The 19,911-nt window shown below is 37.4% G+C and overlaps 1 protein-coding gene across 1 annotated transcript in view; it reads right to left on the reverse strand.

Annotated features, from left to right (window-relative positions):
- Nucleotides 1–4,655: 4,655 nt before the first annotated feature.
- CCDC172 (coiled-coil domain containing 172) overlaps nucleotides 4,656–19,911 on the reverse strand; it is a 29,565-nt gene continuing 14,309 nt past the window's right edge. The window contains exons 5-8 of the mRNA XM_070431815.1: nucleotides 18,953–19,054; nucleotides 18,199–18,301; nucleotides 5,509–5,596; nucleotides 4,656–4,691 (exon numbers count right to left, since the gene is read on the reverse strand). Coding sequence (XP_070287916.1) covers nucleotides 4,656–4,691; nucleotides 5,509–5,596; nucleotides 18,199–18,301; nucleotides 18,953–19,054 — 329 coding nt within the window. The remainder of the gene's footprint in view (nucleotides 4,692–5,508; nucleotides 5,597–18,198; nucleotides 18,302–18,952; nucleotides 19,055–19,911) is intronic.

Consider the following 19,911-nt stretch of genomic DNA (forward strand, 5'->3'; position numbering starts at 1 on the left):
AGTCACGGCTTTCTTTGTTATCCTTTCTTTTTTTCCTCCAATCTAAGTAAATGTGTTCTTACAACTAGCATTACCTTGCAAAACTTCCCCTCATGTGTAGAGAATGTGACCCTCAGTACAATGAACAACAAACGAATGAAATCCAGGTTCTCCTTCCTAGAACTGGGAGAGCTATCAAATTACTTCCTTCATATATTGATCAACGCTATCTCAAGATGTCATTTTTGTCAAATGTCAGTAAAGCAAATAAAAAGTAAAGCTTCTTCACTGGGCTGATGATTTGATCATCACCAGGCCAAGCAAAAACCTTATTTAACTTGAAAATATAATGTATAGGAAGCACAAATGCAACTAACTATGCATTCCTACCTCCAACATTTTCAAAGGTAACTTCATCCTGCCCGTTCTTTCATTAAATAAATAAATAAATAAATAATTCTGTTATCTTAAGATAAAAGGGCCACAAACCTCCAAGACTTAATCCCTGCTTCAGGCGAATGACAAAAAATATTTTTCATTTTTAGTTCACATCCTGAAAACAATTCCCTCGACAGAAAATGTTCTGAACTAGACTCCGAAAGGAAAATGCATTTGCTTCATTTACGTTTTTCAGGATGACAAGGAGAGGAGTGGAGAACAAACATAAAAGTTGACCTAAAATACATCGGTTTCAAATATTAAAATACTTTTCAGTATATTGAACACCTTCGGATTTCAAAATTCATACTAGAAATAAATATTTGAGTGACAACACCTTACCCTGTCCACCCAGGTTTAAAAATCATATCATAGTCCTGGCCAGCGTAGCTAAGTGAGTGGTTCTCAACCTTCCTAATGCTGCGACCCTTTAATACAGTTCCTCATGTTGTGGTGACCCCCAACCATAAAATTGTTTTCGTTGCTACTTCATAACAGTAATTTTGCTACTGTTATGAATCGTAATGTAAATATCTGATATGCAGGATGTATTTTCAGGGGTCGCGACCCACAAATTGAGAACCACTGGATTAGAGCACCAGCCAGCAAACCGAAGGGTCATGGATTCCATTCCAGTCAAGAGCCTGTACCTGAGTTGCAAGTTCCCGCCCAGTTGGCAACCCATTGATATGGTTCTCTCACATCTCACATCTCTCTCTCCTCTCTCTTCTTTCCCCTCCCTTTCACTCTCTCTAAAATCAATGGACAAAATATCCTCTAGTGAGGGTTAACCCCTCCCCCAAAATCCTATCATATTTATTTCTAATCACGTCACTGAACTGCTACTGTTTTCTGGACTGCAGATAAATGACCTATTCATAATAATATGGCACAGTTATGTATGATTGATTGACCTGAAGCAGAAAGGGACTTTGTCCTCAGCATCGGCTTACAACAGGCCTGTCTGGTGCAGGCTGCCTGTCCATCTGCAGCCAGCCAGCTGAACTACCGACTGCCCCGCTGATAAGAGACTCAACAGGTTCTTCACGGCATAATTCCCATTCTACAAGTAACTACCAATCCCAACTGATACTGTTTTAAAATGTTTCTAGATCCCAACTCATTACAATACAATGACTTCAACCTTATTTTGGACTTTTAGGAATCTCAATACATTTTTTAAAGTTTAAGGGGGGAAAAACAAGCAGACAAAATGCTCTCAATTTTGGTTTCTTTTTCAGAAGAACACACTACTACTGTCAAAACAATGAATAGTACAGAAATCTTCCTGACTGCACATATCTTACAGCTTTTCTTTTTCTTTGCTGTTTCCTCCCGTCTCAATAATTAGGCCAGGGAAGAAAGAAAGGGATTTCCAGTCCACTGGTCATGCTCCACATCCTATAATTTTGCTGCTGGTTTTCCCCTGGCCAAATAGCTCCATTAATCAGCAGGAACAATATGCAGCAAACTATCTAAACATCCTAATATTACCCCCAGCAGAGACCTGGGAGTTAGAAAGTTGCTTCTGAAAAAGCCTGTTACCATGAAGAACGATGATGCTGCCAGGAACCTCAGAGCAGCATCAGGATTACTCTGGGGTAGTTTGAGCTTTGGTTGCAACTAAGAATTGGAAAAATTCAGTGAATGAGCATTTATTTAAGAACTAGAAGCCTGGTGCACGAATTCGTGCATGGGTGGGGTCCCTTGGCCTGGCCGGCCAGTGAAGCCGATTGGGGCATCTCGCCCATTGAGGGGGGGTAGGGACCGGAAGAGGTTGGCCAGCCGCAGGAGGTTGACTGTGGGAGTCCACTGACCACCAGGGGGCAGCTCCTGCATTGAGCACCAGCCCCCTGGTGGCAGTGTGCGTCATAGTGACTGGCTGACCAGTCATAATGGTCACTTAGGCATATATATGTGTGTGTGTGTGTGTGTGTGTGTGTGTGTGTGTGTGTGTGTGCGCGCGCGCGCGTTGCATTTCTGTAGAGCCAAACACTACTTCCAGAACAATCGAGGTCACTCTGAGACACATTCTGACCCAGATAATTTCTGTTATTTCCCTACTTAAAAGTTTTATGAATTACTAATTCTTAAAAACGTAAAAATTCACCTACTGTTTTGCTGATATTTTATATTGACAGTGCAGTTTGGGTTCATACACTAATTTCTATTGATTGCTATATTTTCTTTGTTCAGTGAGCTTGTTCCATTGATTACATTGATTCTAACAGTCCATTATTTTGATTGGTATCACATGTAGTGCTTGGTATTACTCTACCATGCAGTGCTAAAATAATCATTTATTTGATTGTTTGAAAATTAGTTTAAATCTTAAATATGCAATTTCAGCGTTTTGAAATAATGAAAATACTGAACCTCCCTTTTTTTCCTCAAATTTAATTCATATTCATCCTGATTCTACTACTGAATATCTAATTCAGATACTCTCTCTGACGCACACACAAAAATACAGTTGATATTATCAGTAAGAGTTTATTCTGCATATATGCCACTGTGTTAGTTATGCAAATAAGTGGCAGATCTTTAGTTCACAATATTTTAGTTATAAAACAATAATAAAAATTACTAAAAAGGCTTTATGTGTAAGCTCAATCTACATGTTAATATACATATTTAATAATAATCACAAATCTATGCCAAAACCGGTTTGGCTCAGTGGATAGAGCGTTGGCCTGCGGACTCAAGGGTCCCGGGTTCGATTCCGGTCAAGGGCATGTACCTGGGTTGCAGGCACATCCCCAGTGGGGGGTGTGCAGGAGGCAGCTGCTCGATGTTTCTCTCTCATCGATGATTCTAACTATCTCTCTCCCTTCCTCTCTGTAAAAAATCAATAAAATATATTTTAAAAAAATAATAATCACAAGTCTAAGAACTTAGAATGCAAATAAATGGATTAAAATGAGACAGAACTGAAGTCAGAGCTAATCCCAATAACTATTTCCCACTCTATATTTGCATATAAAGTGGACTGCAATTCCCTGGTACCTTTCATTTTTTTCTTCTTAAGCAAAAATAATTTATTATTAAATATTGAAAAAATCAAAATAGAAATCACATCTGAAAATGCAAATTATGTAAAGAGATGGCAATTGGGACACATCTCAAAGGAGACTTTTAGCTTTGCTAATTTTTAAAAAATAAGGGTGTAAATCAACATATACAAAAAAGCTCTGCTAAAGTAAGACTCTGTGAAACTAGACCTAAGTACTCTACTTTAACATCAGCACATATAAGACATTTGTAAACATCTCACATTTGATGTTAAACTAATTCAACTATCACTACAAAAGAAAGCATGATTCTCATATTTGCGCTCAGTACTATGAAATATACCCCAAATAGGTTTTGTTCCATTTCCCCACCTATTGCAATCTAGGGCCTTATTGAACAGTTTTAATACACTTTTTTTGAAACTACTGAAAATACACCTTTCTTCCTAGTCAGGATTGTTAACAGCAGAAATATATGTGATGTTAGAAACCTGGTGGCAATACCAAGTTTGATTCAAATGTAAGTACACTGTCTTCAGTTGCAGTGTTTCAGGCCACCAGCGAAAATGAATCCTGATGGCCGTAAGATTACGTACCTCCCAAGTGGATGACTTATTTCATTCTAACCCAAATGGGCATTAGGAAGAAAACTGGCAGGCCCAACGTGCTGGATAAGGGCTGCAAGTGCCCCGGACTTAACTAGACACGTCCAGAGAAACGTGGAGAAAACTGGCTTTTGCAGATGGAAGACCTCAGAGGACCTCTGTCAACTACATCGTGTGAGTGGAGAAAGATTGAAATGAAAGTGAGCACCTTGTAGGTGGAAATGGCACTGACTAAATTGGGTCAATAATCCAAATGCTTCTTCCTATGTGTGTTTGACTTGACCCAAGGCAAGCTGCAACAGAGAATAAACAACAGCAGAAAGTACAGATTAGCTTAAGGGTCAGGGGAATCTCAGAAACTGAGCACACACTACTGCTCCTTTTTCTTCCTTTAGAAACAAAATCAAAAAACCACATGAGAACCCTTAAAGTTCCAGCAAATAATAAGACCAAAAATATACACTGGTCCGAACCAATTCTAGACATCAACAACTTTGAACATTCTGAACCTCACATTCTCTACAAAAATCTACTGTAATGGGTCTCATTCATTATCTATTACAAAAATTTGCTTCTAAGATGCTTTGATCAAATCTCAGGTAGCTCATCAATTCTCTACACGTTATTTATTTCCCTGAAGATCTTTCTGTGCCAATGTCTGAAAGGAAAAAATATTAATAGTTACTCATAAGGAAAGTGAAATTCTTAATAAAGGGATTATATACAATTTATGTAAATTTAACACCATAATAAGTCTGGGCATTTCTAAATTTTATTTTTATAAGTTTTAATATAAAATATAAATCCTGACATAACCTACCAGAGCATTTGTAAACAAAAAACATTTACAGAAAGTAAACATGAAACGAAATGTAACATATTAAAATAAATTTATACTTTAACATGCTTTAAAGCTAGCTATACAGGTGTCCAATTAAAATAGACCATGGCAAATACTGTGTTCGTTTCATAAACAACCAAAGAAGGTTAAAAGCAATTTGAAGTGCTCCAAAACAGTCTGAAAATAAATTTTCAATAATTGAATCCAAAGTTCTTGAGATCATAAAATCTCTAATGAGAAAGTTTAAGGATCAAATATAATAAAAGTATAATTTATGTTTATCAAAAACAAAAAGCTTTTAGCATCATGATAATTAAACCCCTTTAGTGCATGAGTCCTCTAATAACAGTTTCCATCAAGGGAATGTTGTGCGGTCAAGTTTGAATTCTTTTTTACCGAGTTTGAAATTATACACATTCTCTTTGAATATAACTTACTGTATGTAGCACCTTGCTCGAGGAACTCAAAACTCTTCACAGATTTACATCCTGACCTCAGTTTTTTTGGTTATTGCTGCTTTGGTGTTTTTTTTTATATCTAGTAAAAATCCATGTGAACAGCAAAAACCAATTCAATGACATGTGTACCATGTTACTACTGGTAATCAGAAATTAAAGAATCAATGATGGCTTACCAACTCCAAAAATTCTATTTCTGTTTGGAGAGCTTCGTAAACACTTTGCATGTCATCTTCCTTATAAAGTTCTAATTCCTTTTTAAGTCTGTTTTAAATGAAAAATTCACCCTATTAGTTCAGCAATCTTGTATTATAATTTTTTTATTACATGAACGGTGGCAGGTCTGCAGCTCTATCGTCAGAATTTTAACTTAACACTAAAGAATTTGGAAAGGAATTTTAATTCTCTTTAATTCTGTAAGGACTACATAAAATTTTGTGAAAAACTCCCATAAATAAAATAAGGTAGACTGGCCCTAGCCAGTTTGGCTCAGCGGATAGAGTGTCAGCCTGCAGAATGAAAGGTCCTGGGTTCAATTCCAGGCCAGGACATATGCCAGGGTTGTAGGCTCTACCCCCAGTGTGGGGCATGCAGGAAGCAGCCAATCAATGATTCTCTCACATCATTGATATTTCTATCTCTCTCTCCCTCTCTCTTCCTCTCTGAAATCAATAAAATACAGGCAGTCCTCGGGTTACGTCGGACTCGATGTACATCATTTCATGGTTACGTCGTCATCTCCCATTTATTAAAAAAAAAAAGTTCCGTCATTTCGACGTATGTACATATGTACTTTATGTTTTTTATTATTTATTTACCACAAGTAAAGGTCAGGAATTGTTATCTTTCCTTTAAATTTTTTTTACTGTTTCACTTCATTACTGCTGTGTATGTGCTCCACGTGAGTGACGTAGGTGCTTATGTAGGTGGGTTCCGACTTACAGCGAAAATCGCATTACGTTGCACCGTAGGAACGGATCTCCAACATAACCTGAGGACCTACTATATATATATATATAAAATAAGGGAGACCGAATAATAAAAAACACTTAATAATTTAGGGTAATTAAGAGAGCAACATGGTTTGGCAGGGAATCTACAGTACTGTCTGATGGCCTCTAGTTTAGTCCTGGCCACTACCAAGCCAAATAACCTAGGCTATGTCATTTAGCCTCTCTGAACCTCACCTGAGAATTTTAAGTGCATTAAAAACATGACCTCTAAGATTTCTTCTTGCTCTAAAATTAAACATTAACTTGATTTTACACATATATCATCAAAATATATTTTGAGCGTGAAAAAGTAATATCAATGTCTCTTTTCCCCAATTAAGCCTTTCATCCTTTGAATATTCTGAAATTACTTTTAAAAATTATTTTATGCACATTTTTATATGAAAAACAGTGATGAAACAGTCTTCCATTTTTAGCATGACTAACATTCTTTCCCAAAAACAAAACACATAAGCAAAAGCCAAGAGCTGTGACTGGAGAGGTGGAGAGCCAGGGCCTGAGACTGGGCAGCTAGAAGGGAGAGGTTGCCCTGACAACAGATACTAAGAGCAGCACTGCTCTCACAAACCTAACCACGCTGGGCCAGCCCCAAGGTAAGCCCTATCCTTAGGGGAGAGTGCCGGGGTCCTAGGCCAGTGGCACTCCCTCTAGACTAGCAGAAGCAAAGGAAAATCCTCTCTGAAGGAAAGTTTAAGATTATTTAGGCTCATAGGCCTCCCACAGAGAAAGATCAAACAATGAGTTTACAATCAAAGATCACCAAGTACCCAAGAAGCAAACCACTATAAGTAAAGGTCACTAGAGTCAATAAACAACAGATAGGAAGAACTACAAGTCAATAAGGAAAAATAACACAATTGAAAACGGGCGCACACACACACACACACATTTACCAGATTACTCACAAAAGAAGATATCCAATGGCTAATAGAATATGAAAAGGTGCTCAACTTCATCAAGGAAATACAAAAGAAAAGCACAATGTAATGCCACCACACACCCACCAGAATAGTTCAAATGAAAAACAGGAAATACCAAGTGTTGACAAAGACATGCATAAACTAGAATTCTCAGACACTGCTGGCATAGGTTACCATTTTCCATTCTTTTACTTTTAACCTATCTGTGTCTTTATTTTTAAAGTGAGTTTCTTATAGAAACTGTATAGTTGTGCCATACTCTTTTATCTAACATGATGATCTCTTTGAGTTGGTGTATTTAGATCATTTACATTTAATATAATTATTTATTTGGCTGGATTAAAAATTTTGCTATTGTTTTCTATTTGTTCCACCTGTTCTTTGTTCCTTTTTTCCTGTTTTGGATTGCTTGATTTTTTTATGCTAGTATTTTATCTATTAATTGACTTGTTTTTATACATATTTTAAAATTTTTATAATGCCTATGCTGAATTTAAAATACACATCTTCAATTTATTACTGTCCACTCTCAAATAATATTATACAGTCATACTTACAGTATAAAACCTTTACAACAGTATGTTTCCAACTACTCCCTCATATTTTTTTCACATTGTTACCACATAAATTTTTCTTTTACATTTACTATAGACATAAATCATATTGCTAGTATTTTTGACGTAGGCTCTTATATTTACCTTCAGTTCAACAATTTCTGATGCTTTTATTTCTTGGTATAGTTCTGAGTTTCTATCTGGTATCATATTCTTTCTTCCTGAAAAACTTACTATACCCTTTTTTTTGTAATGTAGTCTGTTTTCAAAGAAGTCTATACACTCATATTTGTTAAAAATATCATACTTTGCCTTCATATGTAAAACATATTTTCACTGAGAATTCTGAGTTGACAACTCTCACTTGATAGTCATTTGTCTCTTGTTCTACATGATTTCTGATGAGAAGTCTACTGTAACTCTTATCTTCATTCCTTGTATGTAATGTCTTTTCTTTTTCTGCCTTCCTTCATGATTCCCTCTCTATCTGTGTTTTTCAGAGGTTTGAATATAATATGTAAAGATGTTTGCTTTTTTAAAACGCTGCTTGGAATCCTCTGAGCTTCTTGTGTCTGCTTTAAAGTATTTCATTTTTTATTTATTTATTGATTACGGTATTACATATGTGTCTTTATCCCCCCATTGCCACCCCCCACCCCTCCAACCCCCCTCCCCCCACTCATGCCCTCACCACCCCCTGATGTCTGTGTCCATTGGTTATGCTTATACTTTTATAATACACTCTGCCATGGTCTCTAACATTATGGATGTTAGAACAGTACAGATGAATCTCAAACACATTACACTAAATAAAAGAAGTAAAACAAGAGGCTATATTGTGCTAAATAAAAGAAGTGAGACCAGGCTACATACCATATTATTCAATTTATATGACATATTGGAAAAGACAAAACTAAGAAAAGAAAATAGATCAGAGACTGGGAGTGGACTGTGGGCCTTGATTATAAATGGGCAAGTGGGGACATTTTGGGATAATGGAAGTATTCTGTTTTAATTGTGATGGTGGTTGCATAATTAAGTGTGTTTGGCAAAATTAATAGAATTGCATATTTAAAAGGGTGAATTTTATTGTATGTAAGTTATACCTCAATAAGCCTATCTTTAAAAAATGACAATGACAGGAATCCACATTCCTATAAAATAATGGCAACCACCTAAATAAAAACAATCCCAATTACAATACCAAATAATGCCACCTATAAGCCATACTTACAAGCTAATCAAGAAACATGTGATATTACAAACTTGAAATTACACTTAAGTACAGAAATAAACAGGTTAATCCCGCAGAACCAAATCTGAAGTCTACACCAAAGCGGAGACTGAAGCACAACTAAGTGGAAGAGGAAAAATGAAAGGGCGTGCATGGGGGGTGATATGAGACAGGATAAAATCATCCTACCTTGCGTGGGCAAACACTGACAACAGGCCTGAGGCCTCGTGGTTGAGTATACTGGCTTTTGTCAGATTGAAGGAAATGGTTTTTGTTTGTTTGTAATATATTTCTATTGATTTCAGAGAGAAAGGGAGAGGGGAGAGAGAGAAATATCAATGATAAGAGAGAATCATGGACCGGCTGCTTCCTGCACACCCCACACTGGGGATTGGACCCCAGCACGGATCGAGCCCGCAACCTAGGCATGTGCTCTGACCAGGAATCGAACCCATGACCTCTGTGGTCAGACTTTTTAATATTTCCTTGGTCTTGGGAAAGAGCAGGCTTTCTTTCAAACTATCCGACCTCTTTCCCGGCTTCTCCCGGCTTGTGTTTATGCCCTCTCCATCCATTCTCTTTCCTGGATTTTCTGAGGCTTGTGCCCCTCCCCTGTCCGATCTTTTCCCCACTTGTGCCCGCCCCCTTTTATGGTCCCCATTGTGGCTCCTACTGCATATGCACTCAGTAAAAGGAAAAGCCCCTCACCGTTTTCTCCCTCCCACATTAATCCCACAGAACTTGCTGGTCACACACACCACCACCATCTACCTCCCCCACCCCCCAACCTGGCCCCTACCCTCATGGCTGTGGTATCTTTCCTGCCTAGTTGAGGAGGCGGGATGTTTTGCTCCATTGGGCTGAAAGATGCTAGTTACTCCCCAGGGTGACTGTTCCATCCCTTCCCTCCTCTTTTGTTAATTATCTAACGAACTGCCCGCTGGAACTCTGCAACTGCCTACTCAACACTCCTATGTGTACTTAAGGCTCCATTTCAATGTATTTATCTTTTCAAATAAAATGGTCGGGCTCTTTCTTCCCACCATATCCCCTTTCAGTTCAAATGGACTACAGGTCCTGTAAGATCTTTCATGTCCATCAGAATTGGGTGGTGACGACGTTCGCTTTTAGTTAACAATAAGAATGAGAGACTACTGAAATTAAGGAGGGCGTTTAGAGCAAATTATAGGAAGTATTTCACTGTTCAGCATATAATCAAGCTGTAGAATTTAGAACTGCACTTAAAGATTGCTGTTGCTAGCTTTAAAAAGAGGCTGATGATAATGGGATGAATATTAATGTGGTTGCAGCTAGCCAACGCTATATAGTGGTAAGCAGTGCATAGACTAACTGCCTATCGGAGTCAGGATGGACTTCCTTCACCTCTGCACAATAACTAAGGGTGGCCTGCCTTGGTTACTGTCACCTTTCTTTGAATCAATTAATGACGAGGATGGCCAACAAGGCTAGCTAGTTCAGCAAAACTTATATTCCTTGTATTTTTATCATTTCCTGCAGCCTTCCAATTTTTTTCAGTGTCATATAAAATGTCCAATTTTGTTTCTAAGTGTCATAGAAAAGCCTTAACTGAAAGAACATCCCTTTCAGCCACAGAGCTCTACAAAAGTACTATTTAATTAGAAAAAAGTTTATCTGAAGTCTTAGTGCACCAACACAAATGCTATTAAGGTTTAAGTGTATTCCATCACAGTCTTTTGTTTCCATCTAATAGTGATTATGCAGTATTGTCTCCTAGCTTTTCTTCTGACTAAAGTGTATCATATACATGTCCCCCAGTTAATTAAGCATGCCAATTAATACCATTTCAGATACCTATGTAACAGGTCTCGGTGGCTACACCACAGTTAATCAGCCATGGTCCAGCATTTAAATCGTCCTACCATAAATAACATTTCTGTGAACACTTCCGTGCATAGTGTTCCTTCTGTAGTTAGAATTATTGTCCTTAGGAGAGAGCTCATAAGTGGAATTATGGGGTCAAATGGCATAAACACTTTAAAAATGCCTATAATTTATATTCCAAATTACATTCCAAATATATGCAATTTATACTGCCACAACAATGTATAAGTTAGCTCTGTACCACACCCATGCTAATTTCAATTATGGTCATTTAAGAATGTCTTTAAAAATTTGATAGAAAAATTATATTGAGTGGTTTTAATTCGCATTTAATTGATAAGTAGTTTAACAGAATTATCTTATCTTAGTCATCTTGGTATTTCCAGTAACTTGCAGAGTGCATGATTCCAAGTGGCATTTAATACATGTCTGTTGAATATATACATTAATAAAGAACTATTGATTTCAGTGTTTTCTTATTGATTTTTGTCAGTTGATTATTTGATAAACTGTTATCCCTTGTAATAATTACTATAAATTTCTCCTAGTTTATCACTCCAAGTTGATGACTTTTTTAACACATGGGATCTTAAATCTTCTATGTTGAGTCTGTTAATCTTATCCTTTTTTGTTTCCTTAATTACACCAGAGGTTTAATAAGTGGTCCTTTCTACTTTTTACTAGTTTTCCTATGACCCGATGGGTTTCTATATTAATTCATATTAAAATTATTTTAGTGACATTTAAACACAAAACACAATTTTAAAAGATATATGGGCATCCACTTTCATATACAATTTATTCTGAAAGTTGAATGTGTCAAAGCAGAACTTCAGTTTCCTAATTATGCCTTCCCTCCATCCAGGCCACCAGCAGACAGGTAGCAACCTTCACAGGTGTGCAAGGCAGCACCAGCGAGATCCGCCATCATCTCCCTTCACCTAAATCCTGGGCTGGTTGGATTAGGCAACTCCTTTTACCACATATTTTCTATCACCTTCCCCACTCTCATATCAAAAGGGGTTGTTTATAAAGGTAAATAAACATATGAAAATTTAAAAACATCTTATTATGACATCAAAGATACCAATGAATTTGGAAATGATTAATATTATATATGGCTCGTGCAATAAAGAAAATTATTTCAAAGTTTGGGGATATTTACAACCTGGCACATTTAGATCAGAATATAAATTCTAAAATAATCAATTGATCCCACAGTCAAAATGTCTCTTGTACTTACATAGAAACTTTAATGCCTATAGTGTGTGGCAAGAATTCACAAAACGGGATCTCTATTAGCTTGAAAGCTATATAATCACTGCTGTAGAGACACTTCCGTTAGTGAATAAATAATGAAGCTTTACCAGAAAAGATGCAGTCCACAGAAATACTGAACAAAATACATAGCTAAGAATAACCCTAGAATTAAGTGGGAATTTTCATATTTTATAAAAGTTTTAAAAAGAGAATCGAAGATGGCGGCATAGGTAAACACCGGAGACTGCCGCCGTGGACAACCACTTCAAAAATACAACTAAAAGTCGGAGCGGACATCAACCAGAACCACGGGAAGGCTGGCTGAGGAGAGTCTCTTCAACTAGAAGCAAAAACAACAGCATTCCGACGCTCAGCGGAGGCGCAGTGTGGAAAATTTAAAGGTACGGCGGTGCGGTGGTGAGGGTGCGCGCGCAAAGCGGGCTGGCGGCTGAGGGCGCGATTGTCGTTTTCAATCAGGAGCGAGTCTCAGACTCTGGGCTACAGATCCGGGCGAGTCTCTAGGGACCCAGACTCAAACGGGAGAAGCGAGACTGTCTGGCTACGGCCCCTCCGAGGTTTGCAGCGATTGCTGGGACAGAGAGGCAGAGCCCCTGGGGACGGTCTGAGAGCGGCCATAGCTGCTCCCTCCCCCCGCCCTGTTGATCCCGCCCGCCCAAACCCTGCGCACAGCCATTTGCCGATCGCCTCAGGCAAGGGCTGGACTAGCGCCTCCCCTGAGGACTGAAGTTTTCCCACAGCTGATTTCCACAGCCAGTCGGCCTGGTGGTCAAATCCCTCTAGTGTTAACTACAACAATTAAGGCTTGGCTAGAACAAGACTGCGCACAGAGACCACAAGGGGTTGCACCAAGAAAGCATAAAAGATGCGGAGACAAAAAAACATGACAGAAATGGAGGATATGGAGCTAAGAATCGCAATTTTGAGGGCTTGCCATAAATTTGTGCAGAGCCTCACGAAAACTAATGAGACCCTCGATGCTACGATAAAGAAATTAGAAAGTAAGCATACACGGACTGAAATAAAGAATATTATACCCAATAGCAGACCAGAGGAGCACAAGAATCAAACCAAAGATTCGACAAAAAACACCCAATTGGAAAAGCAAAATGAAAAAAGAATCCGAAAGTGTGAAGATAGTGTAAGGAGCCTCTGGGACAGCTTTAAGCGAACTAATATCAGAGTCATTGGAGTGCCAGAAGATGAGAGACAGCAAGATATTGAAAACCTATTTCAAGAAATAATGGCAGAAAACTTCCCCCACCTGGAGAAAGAAATGGACTTACAGGTCCAAGAAGCGCAGAGAACCCCAAACAAAAGGAATCCAAAGAGGACCACACCAAGACACATCATCATTAAAATGCCAAGAGCAAAAGACAAAGAGAAAATCTTAAAAGCAGCAAGAGAAAGAGGCTCAATTACCTACAAGGGAATACCCATACGACTGTCAGCTGATTTCTCAACAGAAACTTTGCAGGCCAGAAGGGAATGGCAAGAAATTTTCAAAGTGCTGAATACCAAGAACCTACAACCAAGATTACTTTATCCAGCAAAGCTATCATTCAGAATTGAAGGTCAGATAAAGAGCTTCACAGATAAGGAAAAACTAAAGGAGTTCATCACCGCCAAACCAGTATTATATGAAATGCTGAAAGGTATCCTTTAAGAAGAGGAAGAAGAAGAAAAAGGTAAAGATACAAATTAGGAACAACAAATATGCATCTATCAACAAATGAATCTAAGAATCAAGTGAATAAATAACCTGATGTACAGAATGAACTGGTGACTATAATGAATCAGGGACATAGAAAGGGAATGGACTGACTATTCTTAGGGGAAAAGGGGTGTGGGAGATGCGGGAAGTGACTGGACAAAAATCATGCACCTATGGATGAACTCAGTGGGTGGGGAGTGAGGGTGGAGGGTGGGGTGGGAGCTGGAAGGAGGGGAGTTATGGGGGGAAAAAAGAGGAACAAATGTAATAATCTGAACAATAAAGATTTATAAAAAAAAAAAAAAAAAAGTTTTAAAAAGAGATGATATGGCCATAACCGGTTTGGCTCAGTGGATAGAGCGTCGGCCTGCAGACTGAAAGGTCCCAGGTTCGATTCCGATCAAGGGCATGTACCTTGGTTGCGGGCACATCCCCAGTAGGAGGTGTGCAGGAGCCAGCTGATCGATGTTACTCTCTCATCGATGTTTCTAACTCTCTCTCTCTCCCCCTTCCTCTCTGTAAAATCAATAAAATATTTTTTTTAAAAAAAGAGAGAGATGATATGGGTTAGAATGAGACATATAATTATTTTTGGCTAGTATTTTCCAGAAACTTTAAAACTGAGATCCTGTTACACTTGTCCATTTTGAGCTCATTCTTGATGGCAGAGAGAACTGCAAAGTAAATGTGCATTATTTTCTCAAAGTAGCCTGGACAACCCTTTCTACTACTCTGCTAAATGATGCTTATTCTAAATAATGTTACAGAAACACTTCCCTACATATTTAAAGACACATGAATTAAAATGTTTCTCATTATGAATATTTAGAAACTCTTGGAGATCCATCGATGGGAGAAAAGTAGCATAAATATGCCATCTCTATACATTGGCATTAGATAATGAAGTTGATTAGTACAAACTAACATGGGATAGGGCTAAGTAATAAGGCAATTTTGATGACAGAATCAATTAATTGTTTTAAAATTTATATTCCAATATAAATGGGCCTAGTTGTAAATATCCCTAAACTTTGAAATAATTTTGCTTATTCTATGAGCCACATATAATATCAATCACTTTCCAAATTTATTGGTATCTTTGGTATCAGAATATAATTTTTTTTGTACAGTTTTCATTGCAAATATGCTCTTCACAAAAACATTCTGTCTTCAAATGTAGAGAAGAAAAAATCCCAGGCTGATGACTATGCAGTTTCACTTCTGTAACAAACTTCCTGTTTCCTTGAACAATCACAAATATTGCTTATTAAAAATGTAAAACCATTCTACAACGAAGTTTTGTGAGTAAGGACAATGCCTGAAACGCTTCAATTTGTCCAGGATATTTACCACTTGAAGTAAATAAAAAGTTGTGACCTAGAACTATATTTTAGTGACTGGTGTTGGATAACAATAAAAATAATAGGTGTTGGGAGCCCAATCCATCACATTCTTCTTTCCTGCTGCTCTGAGGTCACTCACCTTCCAGAGCTGGGATTCGAAGGCTTGTACTCCTAACCTCTATTCGTACTTGCTCTCAAGGCCCTGAGCGCTACCATCTCTGTGCTGCCTGGACCACATGAAAGAACTAGCTCATCACAGCTTTACCAGCCTTCGGGAAGCTTCCGAGGAAGCCTCTGGCTGACGTGTGGAGCAGAGCAATATTCTACACATTAGCTGCCTTCATACCTGTTCATGAACGAGCCCACACACTCCCATGTAGACTCTTAAATAGACAGACATCTTGGTATTTATAAAAACGAAAAGATTACCTACAGCAGAGATCATGAAACCATCGTGAGGGTAAGTACTATTCTCTACTTTCATGGATGGCATCAAGATAGAGTTTAACAAATAACCTAAACATTACAAATTAACTTAAAAAACACATAATAATTATAAAAGAATTCAGTAATATGGATAGAATAAAATATGTATCAAAATTTGCTAACTACCCAACCAGTGTGGCTCAATGGTTGAGTGTTGACCCATGCACCAGGAGGTCATCGGTTCGATTCCTAGTCAGGGTACTTGCCAGGGTAGTAGGCTCGATCCCCAGTAGGGGTTGTGGAAGAGGCAGCCAATCGATATTTCTCTTTCATCGACATTTCTATCTGTCATTCCTCTCCCTTCCTCTCCCTCTAAAATCAATAAAAACATGTTTAAAAAATCTTAATTACTAAAAGTAGAAACAATACGCTCACTGAAATGAACCAATATTAATTTTTTTATAATTGCTTTCTTTTTTTTTTTAATATATTTTATTGATTTTTTACAGAGAGGAAGGGAGAGAGAGAGATAGTTAGAAACATCGATGGGAGAGAAACATCGACCAGCTGCCTCCTGCACACCTCCCACGGGGGATGTGCCCGCAACCCAGGTACATGCCCTTGACCGGAATCGAACCCGGGACCTTTCAGTCCGCAGGCCGACGCTCTATCCACTGAGCCAAACCGGTCCTGGCAATAATTGCTTTCTTACCAAAGTTTAATAAAAGCATAATTATAATAACCTTAAAATAAAGCTAGTTGTTCAATGTGGACGATTTCCCTCATATCCTTGTGTGCAGGGGTCAGTCGGCAATGTCTGGAGACACTTTTAGGCATCACAGCTGGGGGTGATGGGTGCTACTGGCATCTAGTGCATAGAGGTCAGGGATGCTGCTAAACATCTTACACTACGTAGGACAGTTCCCCGCCACAAAGAACAAGCTGGCCCCAAACGTCAGCATTGCCAAGTTTGAGAAACCCTCCTATCCACCTATAAAAATAACAGCCATACCAGTAGAAGCTAAACCTGAAAATTTAAGAAAAAGGCTACTATTACAAAATTTAGTATACATTTGAACAAAAAGATGAAAAAGACTATTCTCTTCCAAAATTTAGGGATAAAACCAACTGAACTTTAATGAGGGCCTTCATGATAAAGTTGCATAAATGTCACATCATTGCTTGCCATCATTAGCGTCTTGTTATGAACTAATTTATAGGACCAAAGGCCCTCTTTCCTAAAAATTTTACACTCAGTACTTTGACTCTGCTCTTCACACTCAAAATAACTTTTACAGATATACCAGCAGGGAAACTAAGGTACGCATATCAGAGTTTAAAGCAGGAATTGATAAATACTGGCATTTCCTGTAATAACTCCAAAGAACGGCCTAGGTATATGGACCAATGCTCCTTTCTTCCCAAAGTCCCTCTTTGAGTAGTCAGTGAGGGAAAGTACGCTCTAACAGACTCTTTGTGGTTAAGTTTAACCCAGGGCACAGTTTTATAATGAGTGATAAACACGCCAAACTGGAGGTCCTATCAGAAGCCCTTATACTCCTACCTATGATACCAGTGGGCATTACCATTTTCAAAAGTGTAAAAAAATCAATGGGCAGATTGTCATTACAGAAACTCATTCTGCATCACACATATCACCCAGGAGATTGATATTTCATGCTTACAAAACTTAACATAAAATTAAATTGCAAATATTTTCTCATAATCTACTAAAATGATGGCCTAAGGTGATACAGTACTAATATGAAGCATTTGTTCAGCTCCAGTGGACATATTTCCTATATGATTTATGTGAAAGAGGGCTTCATTTGCTTCTTCAGAGATTCAGTAATGAGGTTTCTTTGGTTATTCTAAGCCTGGTTGAGTCTAGAAAGTATAGAAACTTCTCTAAATTAAACCAGCAAACATAACACTGAATTATTAATAAAGAATAGTCAAATTAATAAACTGGGTTTTCTTTTTCCTCCTTGTGTATATGACTATTTCATTTTAACATCAGCCACTTTTTCATTATCCAAACACATAAGAAGCATCTGAATATTCCATACAGAAAATACAGCTTCATTCTTTAGGCACAATACCAGAGTAACAAATTCTAAGCAAAATAGTAGATGGTGACTCCCCTCCCCACTGAAAACTAGAAAGATAAAAAATAATTCCAATCATTTCCAAAAGAAAAGTCAGGGATAAAAGAAAGAAGAGTTGTGGGACGAATCTTTGTCTTAATCCATTAGAATGAGAATAACACTGAGCACAGGAGGTATAAGAAAAGATAAAATTGATTCCAGCATTATCAACTCAATGCATCATGAAACTTGTATGTAGCACTTTCTAGCTAGTGACATGCTTGCTTATTACCACATTTCAGAATACACAGAGAAAAAATAATGTCTTCATCTGAAACTGTAAAAAATGTATACAGTTAGCTTTATGCTGAAATCAACCTGACAACCTGAAAAATTACCAGATTTTATACCAAATTGTAATGGGCAATTCTTACCTTAAGCATTCAGCATCATTTTGAGGCTTTTCACTGATTTTTATTTTTTCTGCCTCTAGGTATTTGGTAGTACAAATGGCTTCATTCTTTTTCTCTTCAAAAACTAAACAATTAAGAAAATTCTTAGTCTTTTAAAAATTAAACATAAAGTTTATCTTTACTCATTGATAAGAACAATCCTAATTTTTGCTGCTTCGTATAAAATGTATGTACTAATGATTTTTATTTTTCTACTTTAATATAGCAATTAAAGGCACAAAAATGCTATTAACAAAACCTGAGACATTAAAAATATCTGCTGAACATCTTACATTACGAGGACAGTTCCCACCACAAAGAACATCCTGGCCCCAAATGTCAACTTCCAAGTCTGAGAAACCTCTGGTGGCTCAGTTGGTTGGACCATCATCCTAGACACAAAAAGGCTGTGGGTTCTACTCCCAGTCAGGGTGCATGCCTAGGTTGCAGGTTTGATCCCTGGTGATGTGTGTGGGAGGCAAGTGATTAATATTTCTCTCTCACATCAATGCTTCTCTCTCTCTCTCTTTCAAAAACTATTGCAAAAATCAGAGCTAACACTGATTCAGTGTTTTATCTATTTCTTTTTTTATACCAATAATAGCACTATATCCCAATAGGTTGATACATAGCACTATATCCCAACAGGTTGATACATTTTGAAAGAATAATATGACCCTATCTTTTGTATATGAATATATTCATTGGCAAAATAAATGAACACATAGAGTATGACCTTTAAGATTTCTCTGCAGAGTAAATAGTTCCTGCATTAATTCACTCTTTTGTTTTTGAAGTTCTCTTAACTGGCCACTGTCATGTTCCATTGACTGCATTTCTAGAAACAAGTAAACAAAAAACATTATTTTAATTACGTGGGCTTCGCCATAAATGTCAGCACTTCTTAACTTTTTCTGCTATAGTAAAAATGTAAGCAGTAATATCGTCAATTTTAAGCCTGGACTGGCTTCCTTGGCCACCTACGAATTATTTCTAACAAACTGACCAGGATTCTTTTAAGCTCCAACTGGATACAAATGAATGTTAGTTGATGGTTAGACTACTAACAGAGAATTCAAAATAAAGTACTATCACTAAGTAAAACAAACTTACCAATGAGACAAAAAGAACACTCTATCTTTCATACCTAAAGCATATTTAGAGTGATTTTATATAGTATTCACCAAATGGCTACAAGGTTCCACAATATTGCTAATATTGTTTCTTCTACCTGGAATGCCTTCCTCCCTTTATTCCCACAGCAAATTCATTTATATTTAAATTTTTATCACAAAAGGGTGTTGAATCTTGTCAAATGCTTTTTCTGTGTCTTTGATTACTGTTATATCTTTCACTTATCTCTTGATTATATCCATGTCTGTGAGTATACTTATAATATTTATAAGAACAATTTTAAAGTCTTTCTTTGCTTACTGCATCCTACCTGTCATTTATATGTATGTTGCAATTGACCTAATTTCCTCCTTGCTATGAGTTACAATTTGCTACTGCTCCAAATGTCTAGTGATTTTTTATTGGATACAAGACACTGTGTTTACTATTTTGTTGAATGTTCGAATTTTGCTATCTTCCCTAAACCATGTTGATATTTGTTATTTGGCAGGTGGTTAAATAACTTGTAGATCAGGTTCAAACCTAGTTTTTAAGATTTTTTTAACAGTGAGTCTAGAATAA

Source organism: Myotis yumanensis, unplaced genomic scaffold (genome assembly GCF_028538775.1).
Source record: "Myotis yumanensis isolate MYYU_CA2020_CCGP unplaced genomic scaffold, mMyoYum1.0.hap1 SCAF_13, whole genome shotgun sequence".
NCBI classification, from domain to species: Eukaryota; Metazoa; Chordata; class Mammalia; order Chiroptera; family Vespertilionidae; genus Myotis; species Myotis yumanensis.